The sequence below is a fragment of the Mytilus galloprovincialis genome, chromosome 14, assembly GCF_965363235.1.
Source record: "Mytilus galloprovincialis chromosome 14, xbMytGall1.hap1.1, whole genome shotgun sequence".
NCBI lineage: Eukaryota > Metazoa > Mollusca > Bivalvia > Mytilida > Mytilidae > Mytilus > Mytilus galloprovincialis.
The window spans coordinates 55296220-55314780 of NC_134851.1; the positions used below are offsets into that span (position 1 = coordinate 55296220).

General features: G+C 30.9%; 1 protein-coding gene across 7 annotated transcripts in view; it reads left to right on the forward strand.

Annotated features, from left to right (window-relative positions):
• LOC143059813 (dual specificity calcium/calmodulin-dependent 3',5'-cyclic nucleotide phosphodiesterase 1A-like) overlaps nucleotides 1-18561 on the forward strand; it is a 290727-nt gene that overhangs the window by 155762 nt on the left and 116404 nt on the right. Inside the window, exon 1 of one of the 7 annotated variants that reach the window (XM_076233378.1) lies at nucleotides 4546-4912. The exons of 4 other annotated variants lie outside the window; for them this stretch is intronic. In XM_076233378.1, the coding sequence (XP_076089493.1) occupies nucleotides 4678-4912 (235 nt within the window). In that variant the 5' untranslated portion in view covers nucleotides 4546-4677. Of the gene's footprint in view, nucleotides 1-4545; nucleotides 4913-18561 lie in introns of those variants that run through there. 2 more of the 7 variants (XM_076233375.1, XM_076233377.1) reach the window with 2 other exon arrangements.

Below are 18561 nucleotides of genomic sequence, written 5' to 3' on the forward strand. Positions count from 1 at the left end.
TTTTTTTTTCCATAATGCTCGCTGAATACTTTTTTTTGCAATTTTGGAGGGATGAAATTGGGTGCGTATTATACAAAACTGCATACTACACATGGCTAAGTATGGTAGATCTTAAAACAGAACATATCATTTTATGTGGTGCTATAATTTTTTAGGAAAAGGGCTATTTGAAAATACTGGCATGCAGTCTGCACCAACTTTTTCAACTACTAGTCCGAAGACCAATATTCCAACATTTTTCTTATTGGTTCAAACAAAGTTTTGCAATAACTTACTAGTCCATATAAAATTTAACTAGTCTGGGGCATCGGACTAGTGGCTTAACCGTGCAGACTGTGAACTGGGGAGTCTTAACACAAGTCACAGTAAATGTAATTTTACAATAATTTTTTTTAAAAGGCTGCATATGTGTCAAACAAAAAAGGCTGCATATGTGTCAAACAAAAATTGAAGTTAAAGATAATCATTATCAGTTCCAATAAGATTTAAAGAAAAAAAAAATCAAAAAAAATACCCGACATAAGAAATTAAGACAAACTGAGATAATTGCTTTTAGAGATGCTTTTAAAAATTTCTTTTTATACCAAGATAACTATATTATTATCATTATGATATTCAGTATCACATTTATTTTTCTCAAGAGATTTTGTGAAAGCAAACTATGAAATTTTAATGGGGTTGATATCGTTGTTCTGCCTTATAATGGGTATCCGTTAATAATTCACAAGAATTTCAATAACATTTTTGAAAATTTAACTGAAATCAATAAATGTATATATTAAAACTCACCTTTATTCAATATACATTTAAAAATCTAATGAATTTTGAAAAATTCAAATCTCTTTTTCGTCCCTTCAACAAAAGGCCGCTTGAATATTTAGTTTTCATGTAATCTTATTCCCCTATCAGTTAAAGAAGTTAAAGCATATTAAAAAGCCCTCTTGAATTGTAGTAAACAATTTCTTTATTAAAATGAACAAAAGTGAGGTTTTAAAATGACTTCATGTTAAAATCATCGTTTTCTTTCAGATTATTCATATCTTGTTTACATTTAACAAAAGTTCTTTTTCACTTTATTTCATAATAGTTAAGTAATAGACATTAACTCTTTTTAATAAAGTTTCTTTTATTGAAATTGGTAAATAATAGTATACTGATCAACTGAAAGTGTGTCACAAGTTTAGGCTGCCAAGGTATTATAGACATTTCAAGCATTTCAGATTTAAAACTTGAGGTGGTACCTAACACTACAGGGAGACAACTCTGTAAAATCAGCTAAACGTTTTAATTACGTTGTGTTGTTAAAGGAAAATTAAGCTTCTCAATGATCAAAATTATTGTCTGTCAAACTGCTACATAACCAGTGTAATTTTTCTGATAAAATGGTTGGTTCATTTTTTTTGAAATTTTTATATTTTTGTCAAAGGGTCAAAGTAAATACTTTGTCAAAATTTTATGAAAATTAAACAAGCCAAATTAATTTTAGTGAAAGTGTTGGGTACCACCTTAAAATGTTAGTTTGGACAAGTCTCTATTCAGTTATTCACCGTGGGCAGTGAGTCTTTATGTCACTAACAACTCACAGTGTGGCCAGTTTTTAATAAAAAAAAAAACAAAAAAAAACACACAACAAAAGATTTATAATGCTTTTAGCATTAAAAGTCTCAAAAAATGTAAAGATCTTTATATTTACTGGGACAGGCAATTGAACACATTAGGGTTAAACTATGTTTTAAAGCACTGAATCCTTTCTGATGGATGTTTTCTTGTAACTGGCCAAATGTATTCAAATTGATATTTTCTCCAATATAAAAAAGGGGGGTAATATATTTTTACAATGAGTATAATAAAGCTTTAAAAAATACTTTCCAAAGTATGATGGCTATAGTCTAAGGGTGTTCAGAGAGAACAATAATTAAACCACCCTTAAACCTCTCCTTTTAACAAGGAATTTTTCTAAAAGCTTTTTCGATGGAAAAAAGCTACAATTAAGATACATGTGTTTTTCATCATGTTCAGTATATATTTTTATGATGAAATAGATTTTATCTTTCAATCTTTATGTAACATACGATTTTCATACAATTTATTAAATGAATGAAATTTTATCAATTATGAAAACAATCTTATAACAATTTCATATATTTACATCTGCGAACTTCATAGGGATAGTAACGATGGCTAATAGTTATATACTGTAGCTATCTTTTGATGATTAAACAAGAAACACTCTAAATTCAGAATCAAGTTAATGATTTAAGTCTGTGCATAAGTGAACCAAAACACTAACTAGTAAAGAGTGGAAGAGATTCAAACGTGTGGGATCTAAATAGATATATTTATTTAGTTTACGTACACATTATCGTAAAATTTTATTTGGAAGTATAATTTTCTGCTTTGGTAAGTTAGTTTTGTGCAATTTTTGAAGAATTTATTATTGGAGAAACACTGAATTATTTCAAAACTATTTCATGTTTGAATTAAAAAAAGTTTCAATGAGACAGAAAATTTAAAAGTTCTTTTTTTTTCCGTTTTTATGATCTGATGTCCTCATTATGTTATACAAATTAAGGGGAGATATATTAAAGTATTAAAGGGTCCAAAAGGGGACATAACACTTAAGTAAAATGTATTTTTATCTATACTAAGGATTAAAAGTTTACATGGTGAAATAATGTTTAAAAAAGTCAAATTCTGATATAGTTTAATTAAAAATGAGAAAGAGGATATTTTTCAAACAGAAAATAACTCAAACTTTTTGTAATCCTTGATATTTAAATATTTACTCTCAGCAGAAGATACCTTATCTATAAATAGATTACAATCTCATCACTCCATAAACTAAATAGAAGTTATACCAAACTGATGAAAGTCAAATTGGTTTCAGATAGAAATTGTTTATATTCCTAGTTTCCTGCTCAAAGGGAAATATCATGTAAACTGCCAACAATCAAAAATTATAAACGAAAATCATCTTTAATTGATGTGTCATCAATTTCATATGTGTGGTCCAATAATTGGATGAAAATATATGTTACATTTCCAAGAACTTTGGGTGCAGAAAGGTTAATTTCATTTTAAAATTGATTACCATTAATTGTGTATATGTGATTTGGATAAATGATCTGATTAAACGATGAGCATTGGGCATTTAACCATCCATTTGATATGTAGGACTCTGGGTAGGACTGGAAGAAATTTTTATGCACGTACAGCATTTTACTTCTTGGAATGTTACATTTCTTTGATGAAAATGATTGATCTAGATCAATAATGACAGGTTTAAATGTTATTAAATCAATTAACTTGCAACTTTGAAATTGCTTCTGTTTGGAAAATATTTTAAAGATAAAAAAATTATTACACTCACATGCAATAAGGATTTGTAATAAGCAAATTTTTAAATTGTAGTGACTATCCATTGAAAATAATGTGCAATTATTAATTAGTTGGTTTTATCAATAAACTCTTTTGAAATTTTGGAATAAGAATATCTGCTGTTTGGAAAATATTTAAAAGATCAGAAATTGTTACGCTCACATGCAATAAGGATTTGTAATAAGCAAATCCATTGAAAATATTGTGCAATTATTAATTAGTCGGTTTTCATCAATAAACTGTTTGGAATTTTTGGAATAAAAATAAATATTGGTTTAGATAGGCACCCTAGATAGGCACCCATAGAGAAACAAACAGTTTATTTAGAATCATTCTAGTGTCAACAATCAACTGGGATAAATTTAATTGAATTCCCTCATGGAGTTAGTGATTATAAACCAATAATGATATTAAAGGTCGAATAAAATGTTTAAAAAATCGCGATCAATTAACGATAACTCATCATAGCTTCTTAATTAATCGTTAAATCAACAAATTAATTACTAGTGATAATTTTTCCGTAATGTAGTTGTCTAATTTAAAAAGGTCTTAATTACTAGATTAAACGTAAAAAAAATTGTATGGAATCCACATTTATTAACTGTTTTGAATTCCAGGATATTTAGTCTCGGTATGGAAAAATAATAATTCCGTAATCAAAACGCCTTGGATAACAAATTTGACTTTTTTAAACCAGAAGGAATCCCAATAAAGTGACAATTAGAGGAATATTAACATGATCAAATGTTCAGATGACAGGAAAAAGTTGATCCGGTACAATAGCCGCAAATATCATTGATCCGAAGAAGAACATTCCTTAATGCTGTGTTGTCTAATTTCTTGTTGATTCTATGTTTACAATTGTAAGACATTGGATAATACGATACTAGATTGGGAACGTTACGATTTATCATAATAGAAGCTACCATTAATAATGTCGAGGAATATTGTATTTATGGGGGGCACCTAATTGTTCCAATAGAGTTGGTTTTCATTTGGAATTGGCGGAAGGAAATCTCGACCACATATGCCGTCTGCTAGCGAGGTATGTGTTTATAGGAATGCATAATTGTAACATCATAGACAATTTAATTTGGAATTGTAACAAACAGTACTTACAGTTCTCAGAACACGACATGTAGTGCTACATTGCCAAAATTTCTGTATGTAAAATATATAAAAAAAGTGTTCACTGCTAATTGTGCTTAGGGATATAAATTACTGATAGTTTAGATGTTGTGTTTGTTAGACGATTCTTGTTTTGAATCGTCTTCTGTTCAATAATTTCTACCAATTCGTATGACACTGGATTTTAAACAGACAGGCCGCGCGTCCAGTGACACTGGGACACCTAAGACTGGTCCCAGTGGTCTTAACTTATCACTCATTCAGCATGGGAACCAGTACAGGCGATGTCAGACGGACTCTAGCATGGATTTAACCAAATTAAAACCAGCGCCAGACCGGCCGCGACTTTTTATGTCCAAATCTGGCAAGGTTGTGATAGTATTCCCTAATGGAGAAATTGTTGAAGGTAAGTCCAAGAAAAAAAATTCTAGAGGTGAAAGAGATAGAGGGAAAAGGTGGGGGGATATGAACATTATTTAAGACCCTAAAGCACGGTAACTCTATGTTGTAAAATATGAACTGAAGTTTTATGTGAGTTAGACCTCATGTATTCTTCATGAACCTAAATTTTTAGGCCTTGGGTGTAATATGTCAAAGTTTTAGACCTCAAATATTGGTCAAATGTTTAGTCCTCATGTGTTGGTAATGATTTCAGACCTTACGTGTTGGGTCAATATTTGAGACCTCAGGTCTATTGGCAAAGATTTTAGACCTCAGATATTTAGTGAAGATTTTAGTCCTAAATTTTATAAGGTCTTCATTTTAGACTTAAATTTAGTTCAAGACTTTAGATCTCATGTATATTTCAATATACATTAGACCTCATAATATTTGTTATGATATATTGCAGATTGGAGACCTTATTAGTATATGTTGTAATTTTTGGTGATTTTAGACCTTTTATAGGTCATATAGACCAAAGTATAGAATTTAGTTTTAGACCTGAAGTATAAGTCATGATTTTAGACTTGCAGAATAAGTCATGTCATTTTAGACAAAAAGTTGAGGTCAAGATTTAGACCTTAAATGTAGCATTTGATTTTAGACATAGAGCTGAAGTCCAAATTTGAACCAAAAGTATGGGTCAAGATTTTAGAGCAATTTTAGTAATATAATGTTTCGTGAATTTAGACCTAAACTATAGGTCAACATTTTGGACCTTAAGTTTAGGTCAAGATGTTAGACCTGAAAGTAAAGGTCATGTTTTTAGACCTTAAGTATAGGTCATGAGACCTGAAATATAAGTCAGGGTTTTAGTCTCAAGTGTAATGGTCATAGTTTTAGACTTAAAAGTAAAGGTCTAGGTTGTTGACCTAAAAAAAAGTATAGGTTATGAATTTAAACATAAAAATGGTTGAAAAAGGTTTCCCGATCTCAGTTTTCATTCTATTGAAAAGAATTCTTTATGACTGTTTCTGTCTTATGTAAAATTCCTGTATCATCATAACTTTCAGACAAAAAGGTATAATTTTTGTATCATCCTTTCAATTCCTTTAACTTCTAATTCCTGGAAGCCCAGCCACCCCCTTTCCTCCTTTTTGAAGGTAATTAAGGTAGTGTGATATTGATTATTGAGAATGTAAAGAAATTATAATGAATTGATTTGATTAGTATATGTACCTTAATTAGAGGAAGAATATAGAGATAATTAAGACCTTCATTGAGTCTTGATTAAAAACGGTTCTGTTTATCTCTTCACTAAATCTACAATTATTTTCAGGACTTTGTTTTTTACTGATTTTACTGTAGATCATCCATGCAAGAAATACTGAGGCTTCATAATATTTTATGGCTACTGAATTTATAAAAAAATAAAGGAAACATTTCATTTTTTCATTGATGGTTTAAATTCTGCATGCAATCATTCAAAAATATGTTGTTAATGTCTTAATATAGCACAAAAAAAATCTCCCATTTAAGTGTACCCAGGCTATTGTTTGGTAAGGACTACAATCAGAGTTATCTGTTAAAAAGATATAACAACATATATTAATAGATATACATGTAAGAGACTAGCACACTGCGTTTTGGTCTCTTTCAAAAATGTTTTAGGGTTTGATTGAAAAAAGTACCTTAGAAATCTTTTTTCTTTTAAGGATAAAAGCTAAACCGATACATTTTTTAAAAATTCTTTTACATTTTCTTCCACATGGTATCCTGGGCTAATTTTTACCCTGAACTCAAATATGGTATGGGTTTTGCTAATAATTGTTGAAGACTGTTTAGGTAACCTTTCCTTGTTTACATCTTCCTAATTCCTTTGGTCTTTGGTGAATTAATTGTTGTCTGTGTTATTGTCAATCACAACATACTGACAAGAATGCAATTTGTGTTGATTTTTTTACTGTTGCATTTTGCTGGTGTTACAAGTATTGATCTGTTAGTTTTTGGACAAACAATGGCCGTGTCATTGAACTCACAAAAGCCAAGGTTAACATTTCATGGGTAGTTACTGATTTGAGTTTCTAGAATTAAGTTGTATGATCTCTGCAATTATTCATTTATATTTTGACAGATCTGGATTATCTAAGATTTTTAAAAAGAGTTGATTTTTTATGGCCAGTCAACAAAGTTGTCTGTGCCATATAGTTTTACCCTTGTCCCAAAATCCCTAATTCCTTCATTCCGTCATTCCGCAACAAACCATTATACAGAGTTTTTTTCTAAACGCCTTCAGATATTGGGCTGATTTTTGGTATGTGAGTTAACCATGATGAGTTACAGATCAAGTTTAAGTTTCGTTCTGGTCTGCTTATTTTTGCCTAAATTACGGGCTTTGGACTTTGATAAATTGTTGAAAATCACAGTTATACTGACTTTTTTTCTAAACTCTTTCAGATATTGGGCTAATTTTTGGTATGTGAGTTAACCATGATGAGTTACAGATCAAGTTAAAGTTTCATTCTGCCCAGCTGATTTTTGCTGTAATTTCGGGCTATGGATGTTGATAAATTGTTGAAAATCACAGTTATACAGACTTTTTTTCTAAACCCTTTCAGATATTGGGCTGATTTTTTATTTGTTAGTTACTCATGATGTGATACAGATCAAGTTTAAGTTTTCTTCCGCTCCACTAATTTTTGTCAAAATTAAGGGTTTACAACTTTGAAAATTGTTAAAAACCACAGTTATACAGACTTTTTTCTATATGCTTCAAGATTTTGAGCTGATTTTTGATATGTGAGACTACCATCATGTTTGTGTCCACACATGTTATTGAAATTGCAGATTTTTAAACTCTTGAGACAGGGCCATTCGTGTCGCTTTGACACATCCAGTTTTTATACGACCGCAAAAATTGAAAATTTTTTGGTCGTATATTGGTATCACGTTGGCGTCGTCGTCCGAATACTTTTAGTTTTTGCACTCTAACTTTAGTAAAAGAGAATAGAAATCTATGAAATTTTGACACAAGGTTTATGACCACAAAAGGAAGGTTGGCATTGATTTTGGGAGTTTTGGATCCAACAGTTTAGGAATTAGGGCCAAAAAGGGGCCCAAAATAAGCATTATTCTTGGTTTTCCAACATAACTTTAGTATAAGTAAATAGAAATCTATGAAATTTAAACACAAGGTTTATGACCATGAAAGGAATGTTGGGTTTGATTTTGGAAGTTTTGGTCCCAACAATTTAGGAATAAGGGGCCCAAAGGGTCCAAAATTGAACTTTGTTTGATTTCATCAAAAATTGAATAATTGGGATTTTTTGATATGCCGAATCTAACTGTGTATGTAGATTCTTAATTTTTGGTCCCGTTTTCAAATTGGTCAACATTAAGGTCCAAAGGGTCCAAAATTAAACTTAGTTTGATTTTAACAAAAATTGAATCCCTGGGGTTCTTTGATATGCTGAATCTAAAAATGTACTTAGATTTTTGATTATTGGCCCAGTTTTCCAGTTGGTCCAAATCGGGGTCCAAAATTAAACTTTGTTTGATTTCATCAAAAATTGAATAATTGGGGTTCTTTGATATGCCAAATCTAACTGTGTGTGTAGATTCTTAATTTTTGGTCCCGTTTTCAAATTGGTCTACATTAAAGTCCAAAGGGTCCTAAATTAAACTAAGTTTGATTTTAACAAAAATTGAATTTTTTGGGCTTCTTTGATATGCTGAATCTAAACATATACTTAGAATTTTGATTGGGTTAAATTTTTCTCATTTAAGATTTCATAAATAAAAAGAAAATTTCTTCAAACATTTTTTTGAGAGGATTTAAATATTCAACAGCATAGTGAATTGCTCAAAGGCAAAACAAATATTTTAAGTTCATTAGACCACATTCATTCTGTGTCAGAAACCTATGCAGTGTCAACTATTTAATCACAATCCAAATTTATAGCTGAATCCAGCTTGAATGTTGTGTCCATACTTTCCCCAACCGTTCAGGGTTCAACCTCTGCGGTCGTATAAAGCTGCGCCCTGCAGAGCATCTGGTTAGTTATGTTGAGCTGAAAAAGCAAATATTTTTTAAATTCATTTAAGTTCCAATTTTGCATAAGTTAAACTAATATAAGTTGAGTTCAGATATTTTAGACTAGAGATACAGACTCCTTATTTTCTATCCAGCTTACTTGGAAGATATATACATATATGGTTATTGCATAGACTTTAAAATTAACACTCCAAACATTGCCTAATTCAATCTGTTTTGATTGGATTTATGAGTCTAAACTAATGTGAGCAAAAGCATTATATTTAATAATTTCAGTTATTTTTCCTGAAACATAACATAAAAATTACGTTAAATGCAAATGGGGATCATGTTTTTGAAAACAGGGGTCCAAAATTAGGCAATGTTTTAAGTTAGATATGTAAAGTCTAATGCATTAACCATAAATGTAGCTCCATAAAAAGGGGGTCATGCCCCCTACATATTTCGCATCCTCTAACATGTGTTGGTATCGTTGATTGACTGGTGGTTGTTGTTGATATGCTGTTTTAACTTCTATTGTTTTTGACCAATGGTCTCTCTACCCCAACATAAACATCAAGGTTGGAATCAAGCCACATATCATCTAAGCTGAATCATTAACAAGAGCAATGAGTCTGTTTCAAGATGATTAATGTGAACAGAACATAACCAGTGGACTTATATCAATATCAAATCTCTAACTTAACAACCTATCCAAGTTAAATAATTATTCAAAATAAAGCGTGCCCAAAAACAACACAGACTATGAAAAAGAAGATGGTGGATCTCAAGACACTTCTGTCATGAACCTCCAATCATAGCTTGTTAAACAACTAAGCAATGTCCCCCTTTTTTCCTCTTACCTCTTGTTGTGCACACCCTACTAAAGCTTATCTTGTGCTCTGCCATTTATACATTCAACCCTTTCCACTAATTTTCCATGTCTCTCTTTCAAAATCATCTTTGACTTGTTAATTTAAAGCAATAGCTTTTTCATATAGCAAACCCAACCTGTGTTATTTCTTGATTGCATACCCTCCCCCTCTTTTCTGTCATTTCTCTTGCTTTGCCTTTCAAAGAAAAAGTCATCTTCTGCTATATAAACAATTTTAATAAAGTAACTACAAGATCTGGTGTACTTGATTCACAAAATATTGAAGCATTATAGGGTTTAACCCTATACCCCTTTTATTTCTCATTGCGTACCCTCTCCTGTTTTTCTATCTTTTCTCTTGTTTACTTTTCAAACAGATAGGCATCTTCTGCTATATAAACAATTTTGTACTTGATTTCAAACCCTCCCGCTTTTTTTTTTTGCCATTTCTCTTGCTTTGTTATTCAAAGGGAATGTCATCTTCTGCTATATAAACAATTTTAATGAAATATTTTAGAAGATTGGCTCTGTTTTCTTCTTGTTTTTTATTAAGAAAACCCTTACCCCTGTCATTTTTTGTTGCATACCCTCCCCCTTTTTACTATCTTATCTCTTGCTTTGCCATTCAAACAGAAAGTCATCTTCTGCTATGTTAACAATTTTAATGAAGTAACTACAAGATCTGGTGTACTTGATTAACAAGTTATTGAAGCAAACCCTGCCCTATCATTTCTCCTTGCATACCCTCCCCCTTTTTTCTGTCTTTTCTCTTGCTTTGCCATTCAAAGAGAAAGTTGTCTTCTGCTAAACAAACAACTTTAATGAAGTAACTACAAGATCTGGTGTACTTGATTGACAAGTTATTGATTTTGATGAGCTCTATGTTGTTGTGTGTTAAAGAGAAACTGACGAGTTTTTGTCATCAATTTCAACAGCTGCTTAGCACACACTGTATAGGATTGGCTTTACAATGCTCGCCTTTTATAGTCCTTAATCCACCTACAATGTCTTTTAAAAATGTTATTATATTGAAAATTATATATTTTTTCTACTGATCGTTTGTTTAGGTTGTTAATACACGTTTTTTTCATTGCATCTTATTTCTTGTGTCTAAGAAATCCATAAAAGTACATTTGATTAAAAATGCCTATGGTATTGTATACAGTAAAACAAGATAATTCAGGTTAAATCACTATTGTTGGAGTTTAGTAAATAACTGTGATTCTGTGAAAATTGCTTATAATTTGCTAGGTGTATAGGGAGGAGTGATATTGATTAGAGTGACCATACCATGTCTATTATGTCTGACAATCAGGGTCAAAGTGGGGGGGGGGGGAGTGTTCTTGATTTAAGTGATAATCATGTCTGTTATAAGTATACAGATTAGTTTTCCGTGGCTAATATTTCATGCATGTAATGGACAAGAACATAATCAATAAATACAAGATGTAGGTCCTGTGACACCACTGGGGGTCAACCAGGATATGAAGGGTGGGGAATTTGGAATGCCACTGCAACTAAGGGTATATTAGATTTATAAGGGACATGAATTGTAATAGGAACCCTTAAAGAGTTGTTGCAATGGTTCTTAAAGTGTATCGGTTTGGTACCAGGAGCTCTCTCTTCATTCTGTGTTATAGATTTGATGTTTCCATTCTCTGCCCGGTAATGGTTGCAAACTTATACATCCCTCAGACAGCCCACTTTAGAAAGTGTTGCTCACAGGTGGGAAGAAAACAAAGGGATAGTCTGATATTTCTATACCCAGGTCAAACCTTGGGGTTTAAAAGAAGAAGGCATGTGTTTAATATAATGAAAAAAGAGCTCTCTGAAATTTCATTTTTAACCAGATTTTTGTGACAAAAATGTCGGTTATTGATTTGGGGATGTACGGCGGGCGGGCGGGCGGGCGGCAATCAAATGTTGTCCGTGCATTAACTCGTGAACCGTTCAACCAAAGCTTTTAAAATTTTAATATGTTGTTACTGACAACTAAATGAAGGTCAAGATCAATAATGGAGTTATGGTTCTTGAAAGATTGAAAAATGGAGTTTCCAGTCGTGTCCGTGCATTTACGCATGAACTGTTCTACCAAAGCTTCCCAAATTTTAATATGTTGTTACCGATGACAAAATGGAGGTCAAGTTCAATAATGACGATTTTGACTTTTACGGTTCAGGACCCCTGCGAGAAGTTCAAGAACTGTTCTTGAAAATGTTCAAGAACAGAGTTCTAGAAGTTCTTGAACATTAAATGGCCGTTCTTGATGTTCTAGAAGCCCTGCTTTCATGATATTCATGTATTCATGAATAAAGTAGAATATTCATGAATATTCATGAATATTCCACTTCCATTCATGGTTACTATTCCAGTGTCAAAATTATTCATGAATATGAAAAATGAATTAAGTGGAATATACATGAATTCTTAATAACTGTTTGGAGACAACAAATAAATGTTCTTAAAATGCTAGTCACTTACTATATCATAGTATAATCAAGTTTCCTTCATTCAAAATTGTTTTTTGTGGTAATAAAACCCTTTTTGTCAATATGAATAAACATGAATAAGAATGAATGTTTGGACTTAGAATTTTTTTGCATACATTTCATGAATAAGAATGAATAATGAGGAATAAATTTTGGACTTAGAATATTTTTCCATTGTGTGACAAACATGAATAAGCATGAATAAAGCTGCATGATAATGACTCAGAATTATTTGTGGCAAACGGCATAAAAATTGATAATGAAATTTGTTCTAGGACTTTTGTATGTATATTTTTACTTGATTGTTGATGCTGAATAACATACATGTACATGTATGTATTCCACAGTTAAATGAAAAAAATATATGATAATTTTAATAGATACATTGTAGCTCATGTAGGTGATATTCATAACATCTTAATACAAAACATGTAAGGTATTTTAAATTTAATTTTATTAATTACCATGATCATAAAATAAACATTGTAAATTTTCTTTTTTTTTCACATGAATTATTAGTTAACACCTGCGAGATGAAATTCATGAACTGATGAACCACCATGAACTGTTCATGAATGTTCATGAACAATGCATGACTGTTCATAATGAGTTCATTAAGTTTCGTTCATGAATTTAGTTCATGAATAGTTCATAAAATGCAGTTCATGAATATTTTCTGAACTTTAATGAACTGTAAGTCAGTTCATAATGTTCATAAATTGTTCATAACACATGTTCATGAGCATTTTATGAACTTTTAATGAATAAATGAATACATAAAGTTTATAAAAAAAATTATAAATTTGACATCCATTACATTGTTTCATGACATCACAATTAAAGTGCTTTTAGCATGACCTCCAGTTTATTCATTTACAGATCTTGAGATCATTTTAAGACAAAATTCAGTTGAATAGCAAAAGTGTAAATACATGTATGAGGGGGAGGACAGGGGTAAGGGAGACAGGGAGGAAGGGTGTAGGAGAAAGGAGAAAGGGGGTAGGAGAAAGGAGAGGAAGGCTGGGAGAAAGAGAAAAAGTTGGAGAAAAAAATAAAATATGAAAAAATAAAATATCTCTCTTTTTGTGGTAAATTAAAGAAAATAAAATAATCATTAAAAAAAAATCATTTAACAACAGAAATTAGCTCAGCACCTTTTTCTTTTTTTCATACTACGCCAGAAGAGTGTTACATTTTTAGAGTCATACAAAATTTGGGACTAACTTTGAAGTTTTGTAACTTACTTTGAGCTGGAGATGTTTCTCATGTTTCGTTCTTACAATCATGACAAATTTGGTAAACTTAATTTCTTTCTTCTAAAGATGTAATTTCTGATTGTCTCTCAAAGTTCAAACATGTGCCTTTCTTAACCATCATACAGCACATAGAGGAACTTGGAAAAAAAGCACAGATTAATGACAATTCATTCTTTCCCAAACATTGCAGACTGGTGTCAATAATTATCATTATTAATGAATTACGTTTACCTATTGTAAAACGCTTCAATGACTTTGACAAAAGATTACAATGTAGACAAATGATTACAAGTGACTGGGAATAGAAAAACGTCATAATGACGTCAGCAAAATGATGTTTTTGACGCTTACAATACAAATGAAGATGTTTGATGAGGAGTGAAGTAATATAGCTGTCAAAACAAAGCAGATTTGTTATCAGATAAGTAAATTATATATATTTTGATTATATTTTTTTGCTGAATAACTATATTTTGAAGCATTTTATAATAATTATTGATTAATTAAAATAAATATAAAACACCAGAAAGTAGCCTTTACATTTTACAGTGTTAGTTTAATGATTTCCATTCAGGAATAACTGATAGATTTGTACAATATATTGTATTTCAAGGTAAAAATAATTCATGCTTCAGCCACTCTTATGATTGTGTGTGGGTAAATTAAAAGGGGAAAAAGGGGGGTAGGTACATTATTTGAAATGTCATGAAAAGGCTGAAGTGATATTCATGTTATTAATCTTACTCTATTGATATTTTAATAAAAACAACATTTATTAAATTAAATTATTACATTGTATTATACCTGTTAGAAACTGTTTAATCTTGAGTGTTTATTTATAAAAACAAATATCAAGGACTTTTGATTCTTTGTGGAGTGATTTTTGATTTTGCAGGGGGAAACTCAGATGCATTTATTGATTAAAAGATCTGTTCAACTGTGAAGAATTTCAAGCAGAACAACTGCACCAAGATGTTATTTAGCATTTCTAGTTGGAAGTCCTGATACAGCAATTTTAATTACAGACAGGAAGAGAAGTTTACTTATGATAATAACACAAAAAATGAAAATTCAAAAAAATCCTTTTAAATTATTTCATGAACTTTAGATGAACAGTTCATGAACTACAAGTGGACAAACAATGTTCATGAATTAAATTACTAATGAACAGTTCATAAACACAGTAGTTCATGTGTTCATGAATGATTCATGGACTGGTATGGTTCATGAACAAATTCATGAATCATTCATAAAAAATTCATGAACTATACATGAACAGGACATGAACTACAAATGGACAAGCGTGTTCATGAACTATAAAATCATGAACAATTCATGAATAATAAAAGTTCAAGAACTATTTTTGTTCATGAACTTTAATGAACCAAAGAGTTCATGAACACTTTCTGTTCATGAATAGTTCATTATTCACTGGTTCATGAACGTGCTTGTCCATTTGTAGTTCATGTCTAGTTCATTAACTGTTCATGAATCTTTTATGAACAATTCATGAATTATGTTCATGAATCATTCATGAATCATCCATGAACATTCATGAACTATTCATAATCATTTCGCAGGGTTGAGCATAGTATGAAAGGAAGAAAAGCCAATGCAAAGCACGAAGTCAAGCCAGCATAAGATAGGCCTACATGTACATAAGAACTTTTGACAATGACAATTTTAGAACAATGACCAGAGAATCGAGAAAAAGATATTATTGCAAAATTACTAAACTGCTAAATGTTCAAAAAGCTATCAGACTAAAAAAAATATCTGCAAATAAGTAAAAATTATGTATGATTATCACTTTGCTCCATTAGATTTGTCTGTCTTCAGTTTAAAAATAGATCTGAAAACACATAGATTAAGGAAGGGTTTGGATTAAATCCTAGATCAAATAGTGTACAATTTTGCTAGATCTTAATGAAAGTAATTGTAAATTCATATTTCACAGCTACATTTGTATCATGATTAAATGATTAAAAAATATTTGAAACTTAAATGTCTGTATTTGCTTTTGGTTTTCAAAAAACCTCTCAAGGACACTTATTTCAATATTCATGGTTAATCTAGAATATTCAACCATTCAATATTCATGGTTATTCTAGATTATTCAACCATTCAATATTCATGAAATATTCACATTCAAGGTTATTCTAGAGTATGTATTTAGCATTCAATATTGGGATAGATATATATTCTATCATTCATGGTGATTCTAGAATATTCTATCATGCATTATTCAAAGACATCCTATTTCATTTTCATGAATATTCTATAGATAATTATTCATGTTAATTCTTGGTTATTCAGTTCATACAATATTCATGTATATTCAAGCTTATTCAGTTCAAACAATATTCATGTATATTCAAGGTGCCATTTAACATTCATGAATATTCATGAATATTCATGAACTGTTACCTTGAATATTCATGAACATTCATGAATATTATTCATGAATATTCATGAATTGTTCATGAATATTCATGAATAATTCAAGGTCAGGAAAGCAGGGAGTTCTTGAACAATGTTAAAGTTCTAGAACAAAAAGTTCTAGAACTTAAGGTTCAAGAACTGTTCTTTAAAATGTTCAAGAACTGTTCTTTAAAATGTTCAAGAACAGAGTTCTAGAAGTTCTTGAACATAAAATGGCCGTTCTTGATGTTCTAGAAGTTCTTGAACAATGTTAAAGTTCTGAACTTAGGTTCTGTGAGTGAAGAACTGTTCTTTAAAGTGTTCAAGAACTGGGTTCAAGAACAAAACAAGTTCTAGAACTAAGTTCAAGAACAAAACAAGTTTTAGAACTAAGTTCAAGAACAAATAATGTTCAAGAACTGAGTTCAAGAACAAATAAAGTTCTAGAACAAAAGTTCAAGAACAAATACAGTTCTAGAACTCAGTTCATGAACATTTTTGGTAGTTCAAGAACAGTTCTTGTTGTTCTAGAAAAGTTCTAGAATGTTCAAGAACTTGAAATATGTTCTAGAACATTTTTCGCAGGGGGAGTTATGGTTCTTGAAAGATTGAAAAATGGAGTTTTCAGTCGTGTCCGTGCATTTACGCATGAACTGTTCTACCAAAACTTCCCAAATTTTAATATATTGTTACTGATGACAAAATGGAGGTCAAGTTCAATAATGACGATTTTGACTTTTACCATTCAGGAGTTATGGTTCTTGAAAGATTGAAAAATGGTGTTTCCAGTCGTGTCCGTGCATTTTCTCATTAACCATTCAACCAAAGCTTTTGAAATTTTTATATGTTGTTACTGATGACAAAATAGAGGTCAAGTTCAATAATGATGATTTTGACTTTTACTGTTCAGGAGTTATGGTTCTTGAAAGATCGTAAAATAGTGTTTCCATTCACGTTGTTGCATTTACTAATGAACCATTCAATCTAAGCTTTTCAAATTTTAATATGTTGATACTGACTACAAAATGGAGGTCAAATTTGATATTGACGATTTTCACTTTCAGCATTCACCAGTTATTGTTCTTGTGATATTGCCAGGACACAAATAAATGTTAATAAATCCGGTTTGCTGTCGTTGTGACAGCCTCTTGTTAAAGGTTTGTTACATATGTGTCATTTTTCCCTCAATGTAGGTAGTTCTTTACTTTTCCTAAGCACCTGTGTGATCACCTTTTAATGAGGTTTGTGTTGCTGAAGGTGGTACCCAACACTTTGACTAAAATTAATTTGGCTCGTTTAATTTTCGTAAAATTTTGACAAAGTATTTACTTCGACCCTTTGACAAAAATATAAAAATTTCAAAAAATTTGAACCAACCGTTTCATAAAAAAAATTACACTAGTTATATAGCAGTTTGATGAACACTTATTTTGATCATTGAGAAGCTTGATATTCCCTAATCAACACAACATAATCAAAACGTTTAGCTGATTTTACAGAGTTATCTCCCTGTAGTGTTACTAAGGTACCACCTTAAGTCTTTAGTTTTCTATTGTAAAGAATTGCGCTAATATTAACGTACCTTTTTGCGGTACGGCCACTATCTTTGTGACGTCGCGTAATTGTGATACTTTATGTTGTATTGAATAGAAACGTATAATGGCAGACGTAGTTCTATCTTTAACGCCTTAGTTAGCTTACGATCAAATACACAACGCAACGCAATAATCTACATCTATGTTGGGTTTTCACAGTGTTGTTTGTGTTTTTGTCATTTTTATTTTTAGTTTGTTGTCGGCTAATGAGTTTAAATATCCATGATGTACATGGAGGTGGATTTAGAGGGGGGCCCCACTTTTCTGGGGAAAATTTGATTGATTATATATGGAATCAATGAAGCCTGACTGGCGTAAGTCCCCTCTTAGGCAGTCAGTGGACCCCACTTATGAAAATGTTCTGAATCCACTGCTGGTACTTTCCTCCCTTTCACTTTTGAAGGTATGAATCATTCTTTTCCTATTTATAGCATTCACTAACAAGCTTTTATGAGCATCTTGTCATACATTAGAGATTTGTTAATAAACGAAAGAAAGTAGTAAAAATGAGAGAAAGAAGATAATCTATTAGATGTTTTAAGTATCAAAACTAAGGTTCTGATGGTGAAACCATTTGTTGGTAAATTAGAATGTCTTAAGTTAATTGAGTAATCGCCAAAATTATTGGAAAAATCATATACATCATGATTATGTGAGTTACGTTACATTATGATTCTGTTCTGTATTACCTGGCAAAAATGATGTATTTAGGCTTTAAGTATTTCCGCTGTTTAATAATTATTTGAAACAGAAATCAATCTATAATGGCATACTGTAAAAAAGGAACACATATTTGAACTGATACTGATATTATTTCCATTTCTCCGGTCCAAGAAATTTCTGCCACATTTCACTCTATTCTGTTTAAATTGCAGATTTTAAAAGTTTATGATACTATCTATGCATTTATCATTTTTATCATCAGTTGTTTTTAGTCTGCAATTTATGTCTTCTGCATAATATCAGACTGAAAGTCTGATGCACAAAAATAATTAATGTTTAAAAT